At 50.7% G+C, this 15,126-nt stretch overlaps 1 protein-coding gene across 1 annotated transcript in view; it reads right to left on the bottom strand.

Annotated features, from left to right (window-relative positions):
- tmprss9 (transmembrane serine protease 9) overlaps nucleotides 1–15,126 on the bottom strand; it is a 57,388-nt gene that overhangs the window by 38,820 nt on the left and 3,442 nt on the right. Inside the window, exons 2-3 of the mRNA XM_038778262.1 lie at nucleotides 9,567–9,730; nucleotides 8,726–8,779 (exon numbers count right to left, since the gene is read on the bottom strand). Coding sequence (XP_038634190.1) covers nucleotides 8,726–8,779; nucleotides 9,567–9,730 — 218 coding nt within the window. The remainder of the gene's footprint in view (nucleotides 1–8,725; nucleotides 8,780–9,566; nucleotides 9,731–15,126) is intronic.

Here is a 15,126-nt window from a genome sequence, read left to right as displayed (position 1 = left end):
GGCAGGTGGAGGGATTCCCTGCGCTCCCCGCGAAGGGGGTGAGTGACAGGGTGCTCTCGGGGGTCTGGGTCGGGGAGGGGAAGATATCCGATATCTACAAGCTTATGCAGGAGAAGGAAGAGGCGTCAGTAGAGGAGCTGAAAACGAAGTGGGAGGGGGAACTGGGGGAACAGATCGAAGACGGTACATGGGCTGATGCCCTGGAGAGGGTAAATTCTTCCTCCTCGTGTGCGCAGCTTAGCCTCATCCAATTCAAGGTGCTGCATAGGGCCCACATGACTGGGACGAGGATGAATAGGTTCTTTGGGGGTGAAGATAGGTGTGCCAGGTGCTCGGGGAGTCCAGCGAACCATGCCCATATGTTCTGGGCATGCCCGGCATTGGAGGAGTTCTGGAAGGGGGTGGCGAGGACGGTGTCAAGGGTGGTGGGATCCAGGGTCAAGCCAGGATGGGGACTCGCGATCTTTGGGGTTGGGGTAGAGCCGGGAGTGCAGGAGGCGAAAGAGGCCGGTGTGCTGGCCTTTGCGTCCCTAGTAGCCCGGCGAAGGATTTTGCTACAGTGGAAGGACGCGAGGCCCCCAAGCGTGGAGACCTGGATCAATGACATGGCGGGCTTTATTAAGCTTGAGAAGGTTAAATTCGCCCTGAGAGGATCGGTGCAAGGGTTCTTTAAACGGTGGCAACCTTTCCTCGACTTTCTGGCTCAACGATAGGGTACTGGGACAGTAGCAGCAGCAACCCGGGGGGGGGGGGGGTGGGTGGGTGGGGGGGGGGGGGGGCGTTGATTATGTTAGCTTATTTTATTTAAATTTGATTTCATCTAATTTTAATTTATGGTTAAGTTCTCTTGTTTGGGGGGGGGGGTGGGGGAATGTGATACATGTGATGTTACGGTATGGGGGGAATTGTGGGTGTTATGGGGCTGTTAGTTGCATATTACTGCTTTTTGCTATACTTTTTGTTATATTTTCTGCAAAAAATTCCAATAAAAAAATTTAAAAAAAAAAAAAAAAAAAAAAAAAAAAAAAAAAAGTAAGAAGTCTTACAACACCATCTTCTTCGCAGCCTCCAACACATCATCAGCGAGGATGGACATCTTGCCAAGGTCATCCCCACACCCCCACTACTGGCCTTCAAACAACCGCGCAACCTCAAACAAACCATTGTTTGCAGCAAATTACCCAGCCTTCAGAACAGCAACCACAACACCACAAAACCCTGCCAGGGTAATCTCTGCAAGACATGCCAGATCATCGACATGGACACCACCATTACACGTGGAAACACCACCCACCAGGTACGCGGCGCATACTCGTGCGACTCGACCAATGTAGTCTACCTCATACGCTGCAGGAAAGGATGTCCCGAAGCGTGGTACATTGGCGAGACCATGCAGACACTGCGACAACGAATAAACGGGCATCGTGCGACTATCAACAGGCAGGACTGTTCCCTTCCAGTTGGGGAACACTTCAGCAGTCAAGGACATTCAGCCTCTGATCTCCGGGTCAGCATTCTACAAGGAGGCCTTCAGGAGACGCGACAACGCAAAATTGCTGAGCAAAAACTTATAGCTAAGTTCCGCACGCATGAATGCGGACTCAACCGGGATCTGGGATTCATGTCGCATTACATTCGGCCCCCACCAACAAGCCTGGACTTGCAGAGGCCTACCGACTGAACTGGCTTGGGACAATTCACACCTCTTTAACCTGGAGTTACCTCTCTCTCTGCATCTTTGATGATTTGATTGCCTGCAGGTGCTCGCATTCCGGGGCATCTCTGACTGTGTCTATATATGATGTGGAGATGCCGGCGTTGGACTGGGGTGAGCACAGTAAGAAGTCTTACAACACCAGGTTAAAGTCCAACAGGTTTGTTTCAAACACGAGCTTTCGGAGCACGGCTCCTTCTTCAGGTGAATGGAAAGGCTTGTTCCAGAAATGTTTATATAGACACAGTCAGAGATGCCCCGGAATGCGAGCACCTGCAGGCAATCAAATCATCAAAGATGCAGAGAGAGAGGTAACTCCAGGTTAAACATTTCTGGAACAAGCCTTTCCATTCACCTGAAGAAGGAGCCGTGCTCCGAAAGCTCGTGTTTGAAACAAACCTGTTGGACTTTAACCTGGTGTTGTAAGACTTCTTACTGTGCTCATCCCAGTCCAACGCCGGCATCTCCACATCTGGGCAATCAAAGTAGAGGAGTCCCAAACTTCATTGGGGTCAACCCCACTGAACGTAAAATTTTGTCAAATTACGTTGGCACATGGGCGGCACGGTGGCATTGTGGTTAGCACTGCTGCCTCACGGCGCTGAGGATCCGGGTTTGATCCCAGCCCCGGGTCACTGCCCATGTTGAGTTTGCACATTCTCCCATTGTCTGTGTGGGCCTCACCCCCACAACCCAAAGATGTGCATGAGAGGTGTATTGTGCGTGCTCTCTGACGCCATTGCGCACATGCGCTATTTCAAGGTCAGCAGGCGTGTGCACAAATCGGATGCGGGCCCACCAACGATTAAAGGGCCAATTAAGACCATTAACAAGGCAATAAGGTGTGATGTTACACTGCCTGTGCGATTTTCAGCTCATCACATAGGCAAAACTGGTGGGCATTAATCATGCTTTTAATCATTTCCTCATACAAGCGCAGGATAAAGGGACCCTGGTGCACCAGCACTTTCTGTCATTGCAGGTTTGTTACTGTGTGTATAGAGTTGTCCTTGGGTTCCTTAGCATTTGTTTAGATTTTCAAGCCTGTACATTAGGACCATATCAACCCTGGAAGATTTTTCTGAGGATTGAAGCACAGTGATCCCTCATTTGTAACTGTTAGGAAGCTGGATTGAAATAGAACAAAGAACAATACAGTACAGGAACTGGCCCTTCGGCCCTCCAAGCATGTACCGGTCATGATACCACCCTTGGCCAAAACCCTAAACAACAAATAACAATACAGCACAGGAACAGGCTCTAAATGAAAAGTAAAGAATTGAATAATGAAATGAAAATTGCTTATTGTCACGAGTAGGCTTCAATGAAGTTACTGTGAAAAGCCCCTAGTCGCCACATTCCGGCGCCTGTCCGGGGAGGCTGGTACGGGAATCGAACCGTGCTGCTGGCCTGCTTGGTCTGCTTTAAAAGCCAGCGATTTAGCTTGGTGAGCTAAACCAGAAAGAATCTGATAGGGATTTAGCTGCACTGAGGACGTGCAAGTTGCAGATTAGCCTAGTAGCAGATACTTTGTTAAGCAACATGGAGATTAGCAGTCTAGGACCTAGATCATAGCCACACCCAGAATCAAGATGTTGTGCAGTAGAAAAGCAGAGTAAGTCTGTCTGTGTCAGACCCCGGATGTTCTATTTTAGAGGGTGGGTTTAGCTCAATGGGCTAGATAGCTAGTTTGTGATGCAGAACCAGGCTAGCAGCGCGGGTTCAATTCCTGTACCAGCTTACCCGAACAGGCGCTGGAATGTGGCGTCTAGGGGTTTTCACAAGAACTTCATACTTGTGCCAATAAAAGGTTCTTATTCTTCTTATTAGAAGAAAGGCTCCCAAAAGCCTAGCAAAAAAAGCTCCCAAAAGGGTAGCACGGTAGCATGGTGGTTAGCATAAATGCTTCACAGCTCCAGGGTCCCAGGTTCGATTCCCGGCTGGGTCACTGTCTGTGCGGAGTCTGCACGTCCTCCACGTGTGTGCGTGGGTTTCCTCCGGGTGCCCCGGTTTCCTCCCACAGTCCAAAGATGTGCGGGTTAGGTGGATTGGCCATTCTAAATTGCCCGTAGTGTCCTAAAAAGTAAGGTTAAGGGGGGGTTGTTGGGTTACAGGTATAGGGTGGATATGTGGGTTTGAGTAGGGTGATCATGGCTCGGCACAACATCGAGGGCCGAAGGGCCTGTTCTGCGCTGTACTGTTCTATGCTTCTAAAAGAAAGCGACAGGTCCTGCCTGGTAATTATTTGCTGAATTTGGCTCATTGTGTTAAAATCTATGCAAGCTGTTTTGGGGAAGGTGTATTCTTGGAGTTTAGGAAAGTAGGTAGATTTGGATTGGGGTTAATTTAAGCATATTATCTGGATAACCATTGTTATATTATTTTTAAATAAATTTAGAGTACCCAATTATTTTTTTCCCAATTAAGGGGCAATTTAGCATGGCCAATCCACCTAACCTGCACATCTTTGGACTGTGGGGGTGAAACCCACACAGACATGGGGAGATTGTGCAAACTCCACACGGACAGTGACCCAGGGTAGGGATTCGAACCTGGGTCCTCAGCACCGTAGTCCCAGTGCTAACCACTGCACCAAATGCCGCCCTACCATTATTACAGCTAATTGTAAATGTTGTTATTTACTGTTGCCTTTCTTGTTGTTTGTTTTAAAGTTTAATAAACATTTTGTTATTTGAACAAGACTGACCCCTTTCCTCAGAGGGTTTCATCTCTTTTCTCAAATGTTTTCAAAATCGCAAAGAATAAATAGTTAAGAACCGCCATTCCAAATTTCCCTTCTGGGATTTGGGATGCTCCTCGTATTGAACATCAGCTGGGTTTGTAACACAAGGCACCTGTCCGCTGCATCTGAACTAATGGGAATCGTGTATGCTGCTGGTGGGACCTCCTCTGAAGAGGAAGAGAGGAGCAGGAGGGAGAGTAGGCCAGATGAGCGTGGGCAGCATCCCAGGGAGAGATCTTCAAGAGAAAAGGCAGCAGTTCAGTCGGTGTAGGGCCAGCAGGAAAGCCAAGATGGGAGGGTTCACCAAAGATGCCATTACCCAGCGGCTAGAGTGTACAGGCAACACTCCAACTACCTCCAAATGTCCAAGGTCCAGAACCGCAGGAGGCTCCACCTCTCCAGGGACACAGTGGCATGATACGTCAAGAAATCACCTCCAACTGTGTGGAAGGACACCCTATTAGCCCTCAACACCTATGCTTCCAATTCCTTTCAGGACTCAGTGGGGAATCTGTGCGGTGTGCCTTAATAAGCTGCACACAATTGCGACCAGCTGCCGACTGTTACTATCTTTATAAAGGTCCGCCCGTTCAACCACTACCGGACAGACGAGGGCAGCCAGGCGGAGAGAGAGCACAAGGCTTTGCAATGACAACTGGCTTGCCCGCATCCAGGGTGTAATAGATTGCATGCATGTGGCCATCAAAGTGCCAGCAGGTGAACTGGGAGGGTTTTTTAATAGAAAGGGGTTCCACTCAATGAATGTTCAAATCATCTGTAACCGCAGGACACAGATGCTCCAAGTATGTGCCCGTTACCCTGGGAGCTCACACAATGCTTCTAACATGCAGCACTCATAGATACCAAGGCTGCTTGTTGATTGGATGGATGGTTCCTGGGTGACGAGGGTTATCCCTTGAAGAGGTAGCTGATGACTTCATTCCGTCGCCCAAGAACTGAGGCCAAGGAGGGATACATCAGGAGTTCTGCCTCGCCAAGTGTTGTGGTGGAGACGACCATCGGGCTGTTCAAGATGCGTTTCAGCAGCAGCGGGATTCTCCGAACCCCCGCCGGGTCGGAGAATCCCTGGGGGGGGGGGGGTGCCGAGAATCCTGCCCCGACGCCAGCTGCCGTATTCTCCGGCGCCGGGTTTCGGGCGGGGGTGGGGTTCACGCCACGCCAGTTGGGGCCCGTTGGCAGTGGCCCTCACGGCAATTCTCTGGGCCCCGATGGGCCGAGCGGCCGTCAGTTTCTGGCCAGTCCCACTGGGCATGTATTAGACATGGTCTCCCACGGCGGGGCCTGGCAGGGATGTCGGCTGATGCAGTCCTCGGAAGGGGGGGGGGGGGCATGGTGACCTGGCCTGCAATCGGGACCAACCGATCTGCGGGCGGGCCTGTGCCATGGGGGCACTCCTCCCTTCCATGCCGGCGTCCATCTAGCCCATGGAAGTGCAGAGAATTCCACACTTTTGGGGGCTGTTGACGCAGAGTGGGTCGCGCCGGTTTTCCTGCCAGCGTGGGGGGCTTAGTCCCGCGAAAGGAGAATCCCAGTGGTGGCTGGAATGATCAGGAGGAGCATTGCAATATCCTCCAGGGAGTGTTTCCCTTATTGTCGTGGCATGCAGCGCCCTGCAATACCTGGCTCTGGCATGGGAATACCCAATGGAGGAGATCTACCCATGTGTTGAAGATTGAAGACTGTGAACTGCCTCCCAGTGAGGGAGCTCAGCTGTTGCTGCCTGAGGCAACCAGAAATCCTTACATGCTGTAACCGGCAACCTTTAAATCAACTTAATGCAAGTGGTTATTATTTTAAATGTGGACGTTTTAAGTGGAGAAAACTGGACATAATAAAATATATCATTGTTATAATTGGAAAGAAACTCAGCAGGTTTAATGGAGTGCCAGCTGAGTGCTCCCTAATCTACACTCACAGCGTGCAATTTACAACTGTAGTCATTGCGACAACCGGAAGATTTTACGAATAATGGATTCTAAATATTGGGTAATTTAAGGGTTAAACGCCTGGGGTTAGCGTGTGTTTAGCAGCAGTCGTCATTTAAAAAAAAAAATCCTGTTCTGCAGAGCCTGGGAGCTTTCAGGAGCCAGAAAGTAAAATTGACCAGAGGAATGTATTTTTCAGTCTGGGCTAATGCAGTGTGGTTTGACTGGGGGAAAGTCCCTGGGGAGTTAATGTACTTTCAGCCTTGAAAGTTATTTTGTTTTTCCGGTGTGGGGAGATGATGTCAGTACCGGGTGGAGCTGAGGGTTTTAGAGAGAGACATTCTCTGAGAAAGCTTTTGGAGAAGAGTTGAAGAGTGACCTGGTAACCCTTGTTTTGACCACAAGCAAAGGCAGTTTTCTCTCCCAACAGGATTGAATTAGTAATTTGGACATTCTGAATTCTCCCTCCTTGTACCCGAACAGGTGCCGGAATGTGGCGACTAGGGGCTTTTCACAGTAACTTCATTGCAGTGTTAATGTAAGCCTACTTGTGACAATAAAGATTATTATTATTAAAAGATTAATAATATTTAAAAGCAGATCAGTCTTATCTGAGGACCAGGAAGAAGCTGATCACGCCAGGTGAACCAGCTTTTTGAATGTTATGGGCCAGGGTTTAGAGAACCCCAAAGTGTATCATGGAATTCACCTGACCCACAACTTTTAATAGATTGTGGTATGGGGAGCACACGGCCCACTCTACAGGAGTGGTACAGCAGAAATGAAAAAGTATTTTTTAAAGCAAAACAATGTTTATTCTATGAACTCAAGTTAACCTTTTTAAAACATACAGTGAACATCTTAGCAACCATTAATGAAAATACAACCCCCAAAGACTACAACACTAAATAGTCCTTTAAGCTTTCCTTTTAACATCCACACGACTTAAAAACAAAACCTTTAACAGAAGCACATCAGGTTAAATTCACCACTGAAAACATTTATAATTCTGAATTCACCAAATGATCAAGAGATAGTCTTTTGATGGCAGAGAGAACAGCAGTACACCCGCTTGGTCTGGCTTCAGCTCCAACCACTGAAAACGAAACTAAAACACACCCTGCAGCAAACAGCCTAAAACAAAAGTAAAAAGCTGACAGACAACCCAGCTCCACCCACACTCTGACATCACTGAAAAACACCCATTTCTTAAAGGTACATTTCTTAAACACACATTTCTTAAAGGCACTCTCACATGACATGAAAACATTCAGCCAATCTGAAAGTGTTCTAACAGGAGCCAAAAGTCTGTTCTGTAAAGCGAGTATTACTCTATGCCATGCTGACTTTTAAGAGGTTATGTTTATTTTCTAGTTGTTTAATGGGAAATTGAGTAGGATTGTTTAAGGGGTAAATGTAAGCTATTCTTGTTGGTTGTGAAATTAGAATTTTATATTGTATTCATGGGTGTTGTAGTGGTTAGCACTGATGCCTCACAGCACCGAGAAACCGCATTTGACCCTGGCCCCAGGTCACTGTCCATGTGGAGTTTCCACATTCTCCCTATGTCCTCACCCTCACAACCCAAAAATGTGCAGGGTAGGTGGATTGACCACGCTAAATTGCCCCTTAATTGGAAAAAAAAGTTTTGAAAAAATATTGTATTCATAATAAAGTTTTGTGTTTAAAAATACCAAATCCCTATTTCTTCATGCAATCACTCCTGGAGCGAAGTATTCTTTCTGCACAGTATTACAAAATAAACTAAAATATTGGGGTTTCTGTCCAGTATCCTAGCCACTGTTGGGGTTTGGTCTGGGATCGCAATAACATGGTATTAAAATGGGATTTCAACAGATGTGCCACCAGCACATTCAGCTAACTCGCCAATATCAGCATCTGAAATTCGAAAGTCCCATCTACAAAGACTGGCCAATTCAGTGTAAAAGCAGTTCTTCAGCGTGAAGGTGCTGAGCAAATGCTTGTAGGAGTTCTAAAGACTCAGGAGGCCAAGTGGTCTGCTGAATGCTGGCTTACTCACGGCCTAAAGAATCGACCCTAAGACGGTAAATACACACACAGTATTGGTCCCATTTGGGACAACCAACATGCCGGTCCCTGTCTGGGTCGGCCTTTATACACGATAATTATGAGCCCCAGCTGGGTAGGCCTTCGGCTACTAGCAGGGAAGCTCATATTCCATGAGCCCTACGAGATCAATTGGTGTATCCCGTGGGCCTCGTGTGGGTTATTACAGGAGTAACCTGGAAGAATAATTGCAAAACAATTGATGCAATACAACGTAAAATAAATTATACGTACCAGCTTTCATGGCCAGGTGTTGTTGAGACAATTCTTTTTGAGCTCCACGCATCCCTGTTTTTAGGAACAGAAGATGAACACAGTGAGAGTTTGCATTGGAAGCAGAACAAAACTGACCATGAATGGCCTTCCTAGACGGCACAATGACTAATTATGCTGCCCACTTTGGTAGTTTGCAGTACAAGGTTCTACATTCAATTCCCAGTTTGTGCTGATTTCAGTCAGAACAACAGCACTAAAACAGACCTCAGTGTACCGGGTTCAGGGGAGGCCAAGAGGGGTTCCTCCTTTGTTATCCATTGTCTCCTGCTGGACCATGCATTCATTGCAGATGTTGGGTGAGGACACGGTAGGTCCTGATGTTCCTAATGATGGATGACCCTCTGATATTCCCCAGCTGGACACAAAGACGAACAGGCCCTTGGGTGAATTAACTACCTGATTGCCTACACTACCTCTCACAAGACCCCACAGGGACACCTCAATTTATCTCCCCTTGGGACCTGTGGAACACAAGCTCCCCACTAGTGGGCAGAGACCTGCCCAGCTGGGGATTGTAAATCCACCTTATAAAAGTCAGCCCGGACTGGGATCGGCGTGATCGGTAGTCCCATTTGGCACCTTTGGACTGTAAGCCACGTTGCAACCTTTACTTTGTGTTGGTTTATTAAATACTCTTTAATTTACCTTCCTGGCCCTCCTGAGCTTTTATAAAGCCTTCTTCAGAAGAAGGCAGAAAACTAAAGAAGAAACATTGGATGGATCAGGAACATAAAACTAAATGGAGAGGGAGGGATGAGAAAACAATGAACTGAATTCACAATCATTTTGTTATACTCACCAAAATAAACGCCCAGGATAATGGCAGCTATGATGAGACACAAGAACAATACGGCAAAGAACAGCTTAAAGCGAAGTGTGTTCCTGAATTCTGTCTTCGGCTCTGTGATTGGCAGTTTGTCCAAATCTTTGCAGTTCAGTTCCATGATAGTGCCAATAGTTACTCTGTAAAATAAACCATCTTTGTAAGGCAAGATTGGACAGGGGATTAACAGGGCGGCACAGTGGCGCAGTGGTTAGCACTGCTGCCTTACGGAACCATCAGGAACACATCTAATTCCATGAAGTCACCCAGCCAGGCCGAGGCACTGGGCGGAGTGGGAGACCTCCACCCGATCAGAACTCGCCTCCGGGCTATCAACGAGTCAAAGGTGAGGACATCCGCCGTCACCCCTGCCTGCAGCACCGGCGAGTCCAAGGCCCTGAAAATGGCCACCAGTGGATAAGGTTCCAGTTCGACATTAAGAATATCTTTTTTTTTTTTTAATTTAGATTAGCCAATTATTTTTTCCAATTAAGGGGCAATTTAGCCTGGCCAATCCACCTACTCTGCACATTTTTGGGTTGTGGGGGCGAAACCCACGCAGACACGGGGAGAATGTGCAAACTCCACACAGACAGTGACCCAGAGCCGGGATCGAACCTGGGACCTCAGCGCCGTGAGGCGGTTGTGCTAACCACTAGGCCACCGTGCTGCCCTCGACATTAAGAATATCTGACAAGGCAGCACGGCGGCCTAGTGGTTAGCACAACCGCCTCACGGCGCTGAGGTCCCAGGTTCGATGCCGGCTCTGGGTCACTGTCCGTGTGGAGTTTGCACATTCTCCCCGTGTCTGCGTGGGTTTCACCCCCACAACCCATAAATGTGCAGAGTAGGTGGATTGGCCATGCTAAATTGCCCCTTAATTGGAAAAACTAATTGGCTAATCTAAATTTAAAAAAAAAAAGAATATCTGACATGGTGTTAAAGAAAGCTTAACAACTTTGGACACGACCAGAACATACGAGTATGATTCGCCGGCCCCCGAGAACACGCATCCTTACCTTGGTCAGATGAGCCCTGTGTAGCACCTTGAACTGGATCAAATAAAGCTGAGCACAGGAGGATGTAGAGTGGACCCTATGAAGAGCCTCCTTCCACACCTCCTCATCCAGAATAAGACCCAACTCACCCTCCCATTTTATCTTCACCTCGTCCAACTGAGCTGACTCTGCTGATATAATCTGACCATAAATACCTGAAAAACTCCCCTCACCAGACCCAGCCAAAGATAAAACCGTCTTCAACAGGGAAGGTGGTGGTACCGGGGAAAAGAAGGAACAGTCTTCTGCAAAAATCATCAGCCGGATTCTCCGATCCTGAGAATTTGACACGGAGGCAGGATTAGTGGACTTCTACAATAGCCGAACTGGCGCTGCACTTGGACTGATTCAACAACGCCACGTGGAACACAATTGATTCCAATGGGAAACGATGCTGGATTCGCCCGTTTCCAATTGACACTCAACAGGTTGACAAGATGCAGCCGCATATACACGCTTCACTCCCCAGAGACACCATCCCAGCCAACAAGTGGCAGCGATGAGAGCGACACATAGACCCTGCTGAACACCATGGAGGAGAGGTGGCCCACCCTGTACTCTGGTCTGGGAAGGAGGCTGCCAGCCGCCGCTGTTCGCAGGGTTTGGTCTGCCGGGTCTGCTAAATTGCCCTTAGTGTCCAAAAAGGTTAAGTGGTAGTTACTGGGTTCGGGTGATAGGGTAGATACGTGGGCTTGAGTAGCGTGCTCTTTGTAAGGGCCGGTGTGGACTCGATGGGCCGAATAGCCTCCTTCTGCACTGTAAATTCTATGATTCTATGGATGCAGGTGACAGAGGTGGTCAGCGCCATGAGCTACACCATCCGGACCATGCAGTGCAGGACGAAACTGCAAAACCTCCTCAGGTTTGCCAGGGTGAGTAGGCTGCAATGCGCCCCTTGCATCAACCTCCCATCCCACACACCTATAACCACACCCCCACCCCCAACAAGGAGGGCACCCGAACCCCCACTCTACAACACGTCGGCACCCATACCGGCCGCCATGGCTGGATGGCCTGGCCACTGAAGCCACCAGCCAACCACCCTCTGGGCTGCATGCGTCGGACTGTCTAACACTGTGCGTTTTGTATTCCACCCGGCCCAACTCCGACCCAGGAGGAAGCCGCCCATAACCGGCGGGAGACAACTGGAAGGGGACCGGCGAACCTGCGGCCCCTCACGGCAACAGAGCAGAGAATGCCGGACATGGTCGACGGGCCCGAAGAACGGGCAGTTGCCGGGGTGGAGGTCGGCATCAGGCAAGGAAGTGAGACCCCGCTGAGTTGCGGTTCCCCGTGACACAGCTCCCCCAACACCACCCTCACAGTATTCTCACACCCCCACACCAACCACCACCCCCACACAACCCTCACGCCCACCACCACCCCACCACATACCCACCCTCACACCCACCACCACCCCCACACCGACCACCACCCCCACCACACACCCACCCTCACACCCACCACCACGACACACCCACCCTCACCCCCACCACCACCCCCACGCCCACATCAACCACACACCCGCCCGCACACCCACAACACCCCCACACACCCGCTCTACCACTATCACCACCCCTACTGCCCCCCTCCCCAACACACCTCCACCACCCGCACTACCCCCCCGGACCGAGGTCTAATCATGCGTGATGTCTTGTGTCTTGCAGTAGGTGCTGGTGATGGGGCGGGTCCTTCTGGTGACCTCCGCTACTGGCCCCAGCCACAGCCACAGCCAAAACCCCAGGTGCCGATCAGTGACGAGGACGACACCAGATGGCACGGATGGGGGCCAACCTGGTTCCCAGGACACCTTGGAGCTCAAGTTCGTGGACGACACAGATTTCCTGTCACAGCTGTCTCCAACAATCTCCACCATCCCAGAGACACTCACCTTGGTTGGGCATGTTAGTGAAAAGGCTCCTGGGGCACTATCTGGTGCTCACCACACAGCTGATCCGGTACATCAGGTGGAGGTAGGAACACCCGAGGGGGCAGACGGTCGGAGGGCGGGTTGAAGCCAGGGACAAACTGCCATCCAGATGGTTTTCGGGGTTCTGGAACGGACAGTCCCATCGATTGTGGAGATGAAGTCGCAGAGCCAGGGACTGCATGAGGGGTTGCCGGTGAGTATCCAGCACCTTCAGGAGCAGGTTGAGGAGTCCAAGCGCATGCAGGAGCAGGAGGGGGTGCCTGCCATGCGTGCCACTCAGGCCAACACCACATGCGTGGAGTCTGAAGTGGAGACCTTGGTGGCAAGGGTTTCAGCCATTGATCAGCATAAACAAAGTCTGGGGCACTCTGTACAGGCAATGACTAAGGCCCAGGAGAGGGCTGCCCTCTCACAGGCAGCCATGTGCCATGGACCACCTGGACATTGCCGCGGTGCACCTGAGTGTGGCACAGTCACAGGGGGTCGTGGCTGAGAGTGTTGGCGGCATTGCCCAGGCTCTGGCCGATGTGGCAAAGAAACAGAGGGAGGTGGCCCAGTCCCAGAGGGAGATGGCGCATTTGCTGGCTGATGTGGCACAGTCCCAGATGGAGGTGGTCCACTGCCTGTGCTCCATGGCCAGGGCCGGCTCAAGGCACCGGCAACTCGGGCAGTCGCCCGGGGCGCCATGTGCTAGGGGGCGCCAGAGACTCGGGTCCCGCGCATGCGCAGTTGGGCCGGTGCCAACCAGCGCATGCGCGGTGGCCGCCCTCCCTCGCGGTGGCCGCCCTCCCCTCGGTCCGCCCCCCCCTCTCGGGTCCGCCCCCCCCCGCCCCCCACCTCGGGTCCGCCCCCCCCCCCGCACCCCCCCTCGGCCCCCCCCCTCGGCCCCCCCCCTCGCCCCCCCCCCTCGGCCCCCCCCCCCAGGCCCCCCCCCCCCCCCAGGCCCCCCCCCCCCCCAAGGGCGCCGAAGTTCAGCTTGCCCGGGGCGCCAGCAACCCTAGGGCCGGCGCTGTCCATGGCCACCAGTACGCAGACTCCGGCCGATGTGACAGCGGGCCTCCAGGACTGGCAACGCCAAGTGTCAGGAGAGCCTCCGGGGTTAGCCCCGCTCGTGGAATAGCTCGGGGGCCATCGGGCACACCGAGGGAGGAGGTGACGAGGCCCCTCCCGGTGACTCCCGCGGAGGAGGTGTCGGAACACCGCTGCACCTTGGACACCCCCCTCCCTGGAGCATCACATTGGCACCACGCCACCTGGGACACCCGGGCAGCAGCACATACAAGCCCGGTCACCCCAGAAAATGGCTGCCAAAGGGGACCCAGGTCACAGGGCGGGAATCACAGCAGACCAGAAAAATAGACACCAATTAAGTTGGCACCGGTGCCGGTAATCGGCTTAGCTGTCAGTGGAATGGACGGGGTCGGAGCAGCCTCTGCCCTTTTCTCCATCGAAGAGCCTCAAGAAACCTCCGATTCTGTCGACTATTCTTTGTTCAACTTTCGTTGCCCTGGTCCTTCTGGGCATTTCCCTTATGAGGGCATCTTATACCTTCAGTCAGGTCTTCCCACTAGATACCGCCACCGGAAGTCTCAGGGAGAATTCTTACACCCTAAAGTTAAGTAGGTTGTGAAATACGGTGATGATCATTAAGGTCGATATTATTAAGTTTAAATCACAATTCGATATAATTAGAGGGGTTCAAGGACATGTCGGAAAGGGGCAGCTAAACTTTCAAAAGCGACTGTCAAGTTCCACAATCTTTTTTGCCGCTTATTGCAAAGGTTTAACTTTTTGTTGTATTTTTCTCTCTTGACCTGGTGAAGGAGCTGACTCTCATTGGGACACAGCTCCTGGGATTTGACATTCGCTAGGAGTACAGTTCCCTGGGTGCTGACACCCACTGAGCAGAGCAGTTTCTGCAGAGGGTACACAGACTGCACATGAAGTATATCCTGTTGAAGATCAGGAACAACGGACCCCACACACGGCCTGAATTTTCCAATGTTGAGGAACTAAATATCTTTTCAAGGACTGACAGTGCATATTCTCCATCCTCAGGAATGATGTACATCAGAAGAATAATGAGCTTCTATTCAGTGTCATTCAATTCAGAACATTCAACTGTACTCATGGTGTCTGTGAGCCTCGTGCAGTATGAGTTCCCCGCTGAGGGGATGGAGGCTAAACAGCGTGCTCGGTAATTCCATAAACCCTGACCCAAGTAGGAGCGGGGTTCCTGAATAGTGCCGACTGGGGCTTGGATTGTTGCTTCTATATACTTTTCTAACCCAAGGGTTGAAAAGAAATCATTTTTGACTCTCCTTTCCGGATTCCTCCTTGACTACTATATTGGCGACGAGGGTAAAGTGGAACTGCAGTCGGCACTACTAGCCATTTGGAGTACAGCCACCTCTCTTTGCAAAGGAGTATGGTTTGCACCATTTTGGAAGACTCGATGCATTCAATGGGTAAAGGACTGGTCTCAGAACGCTTTATTTTTATAAAGGCCAATGCAATCCTTGGGGATGATTGCCAGACGATAATTCTT

This window comes from Scyliorhinus canicula, chromosome 18 (assembly GCF_902713615.1).
Source record: "Scyliorhinus canicula chromosome 18, sScyCan1.1, whole genome shotgun sequence".
NCBI lineage: Eukaryota > Metazoa > Chordata > Chondrichthyes > Carcharhiniformes > Scyliorhinidae > Scyliorhinus > Scyliorhinus canicula.
The sequence above is the reverse complement of the archived record's forward strand: the minus strand, read 5'-3'. Positions and strand labels throughout refer to the sequence as shown.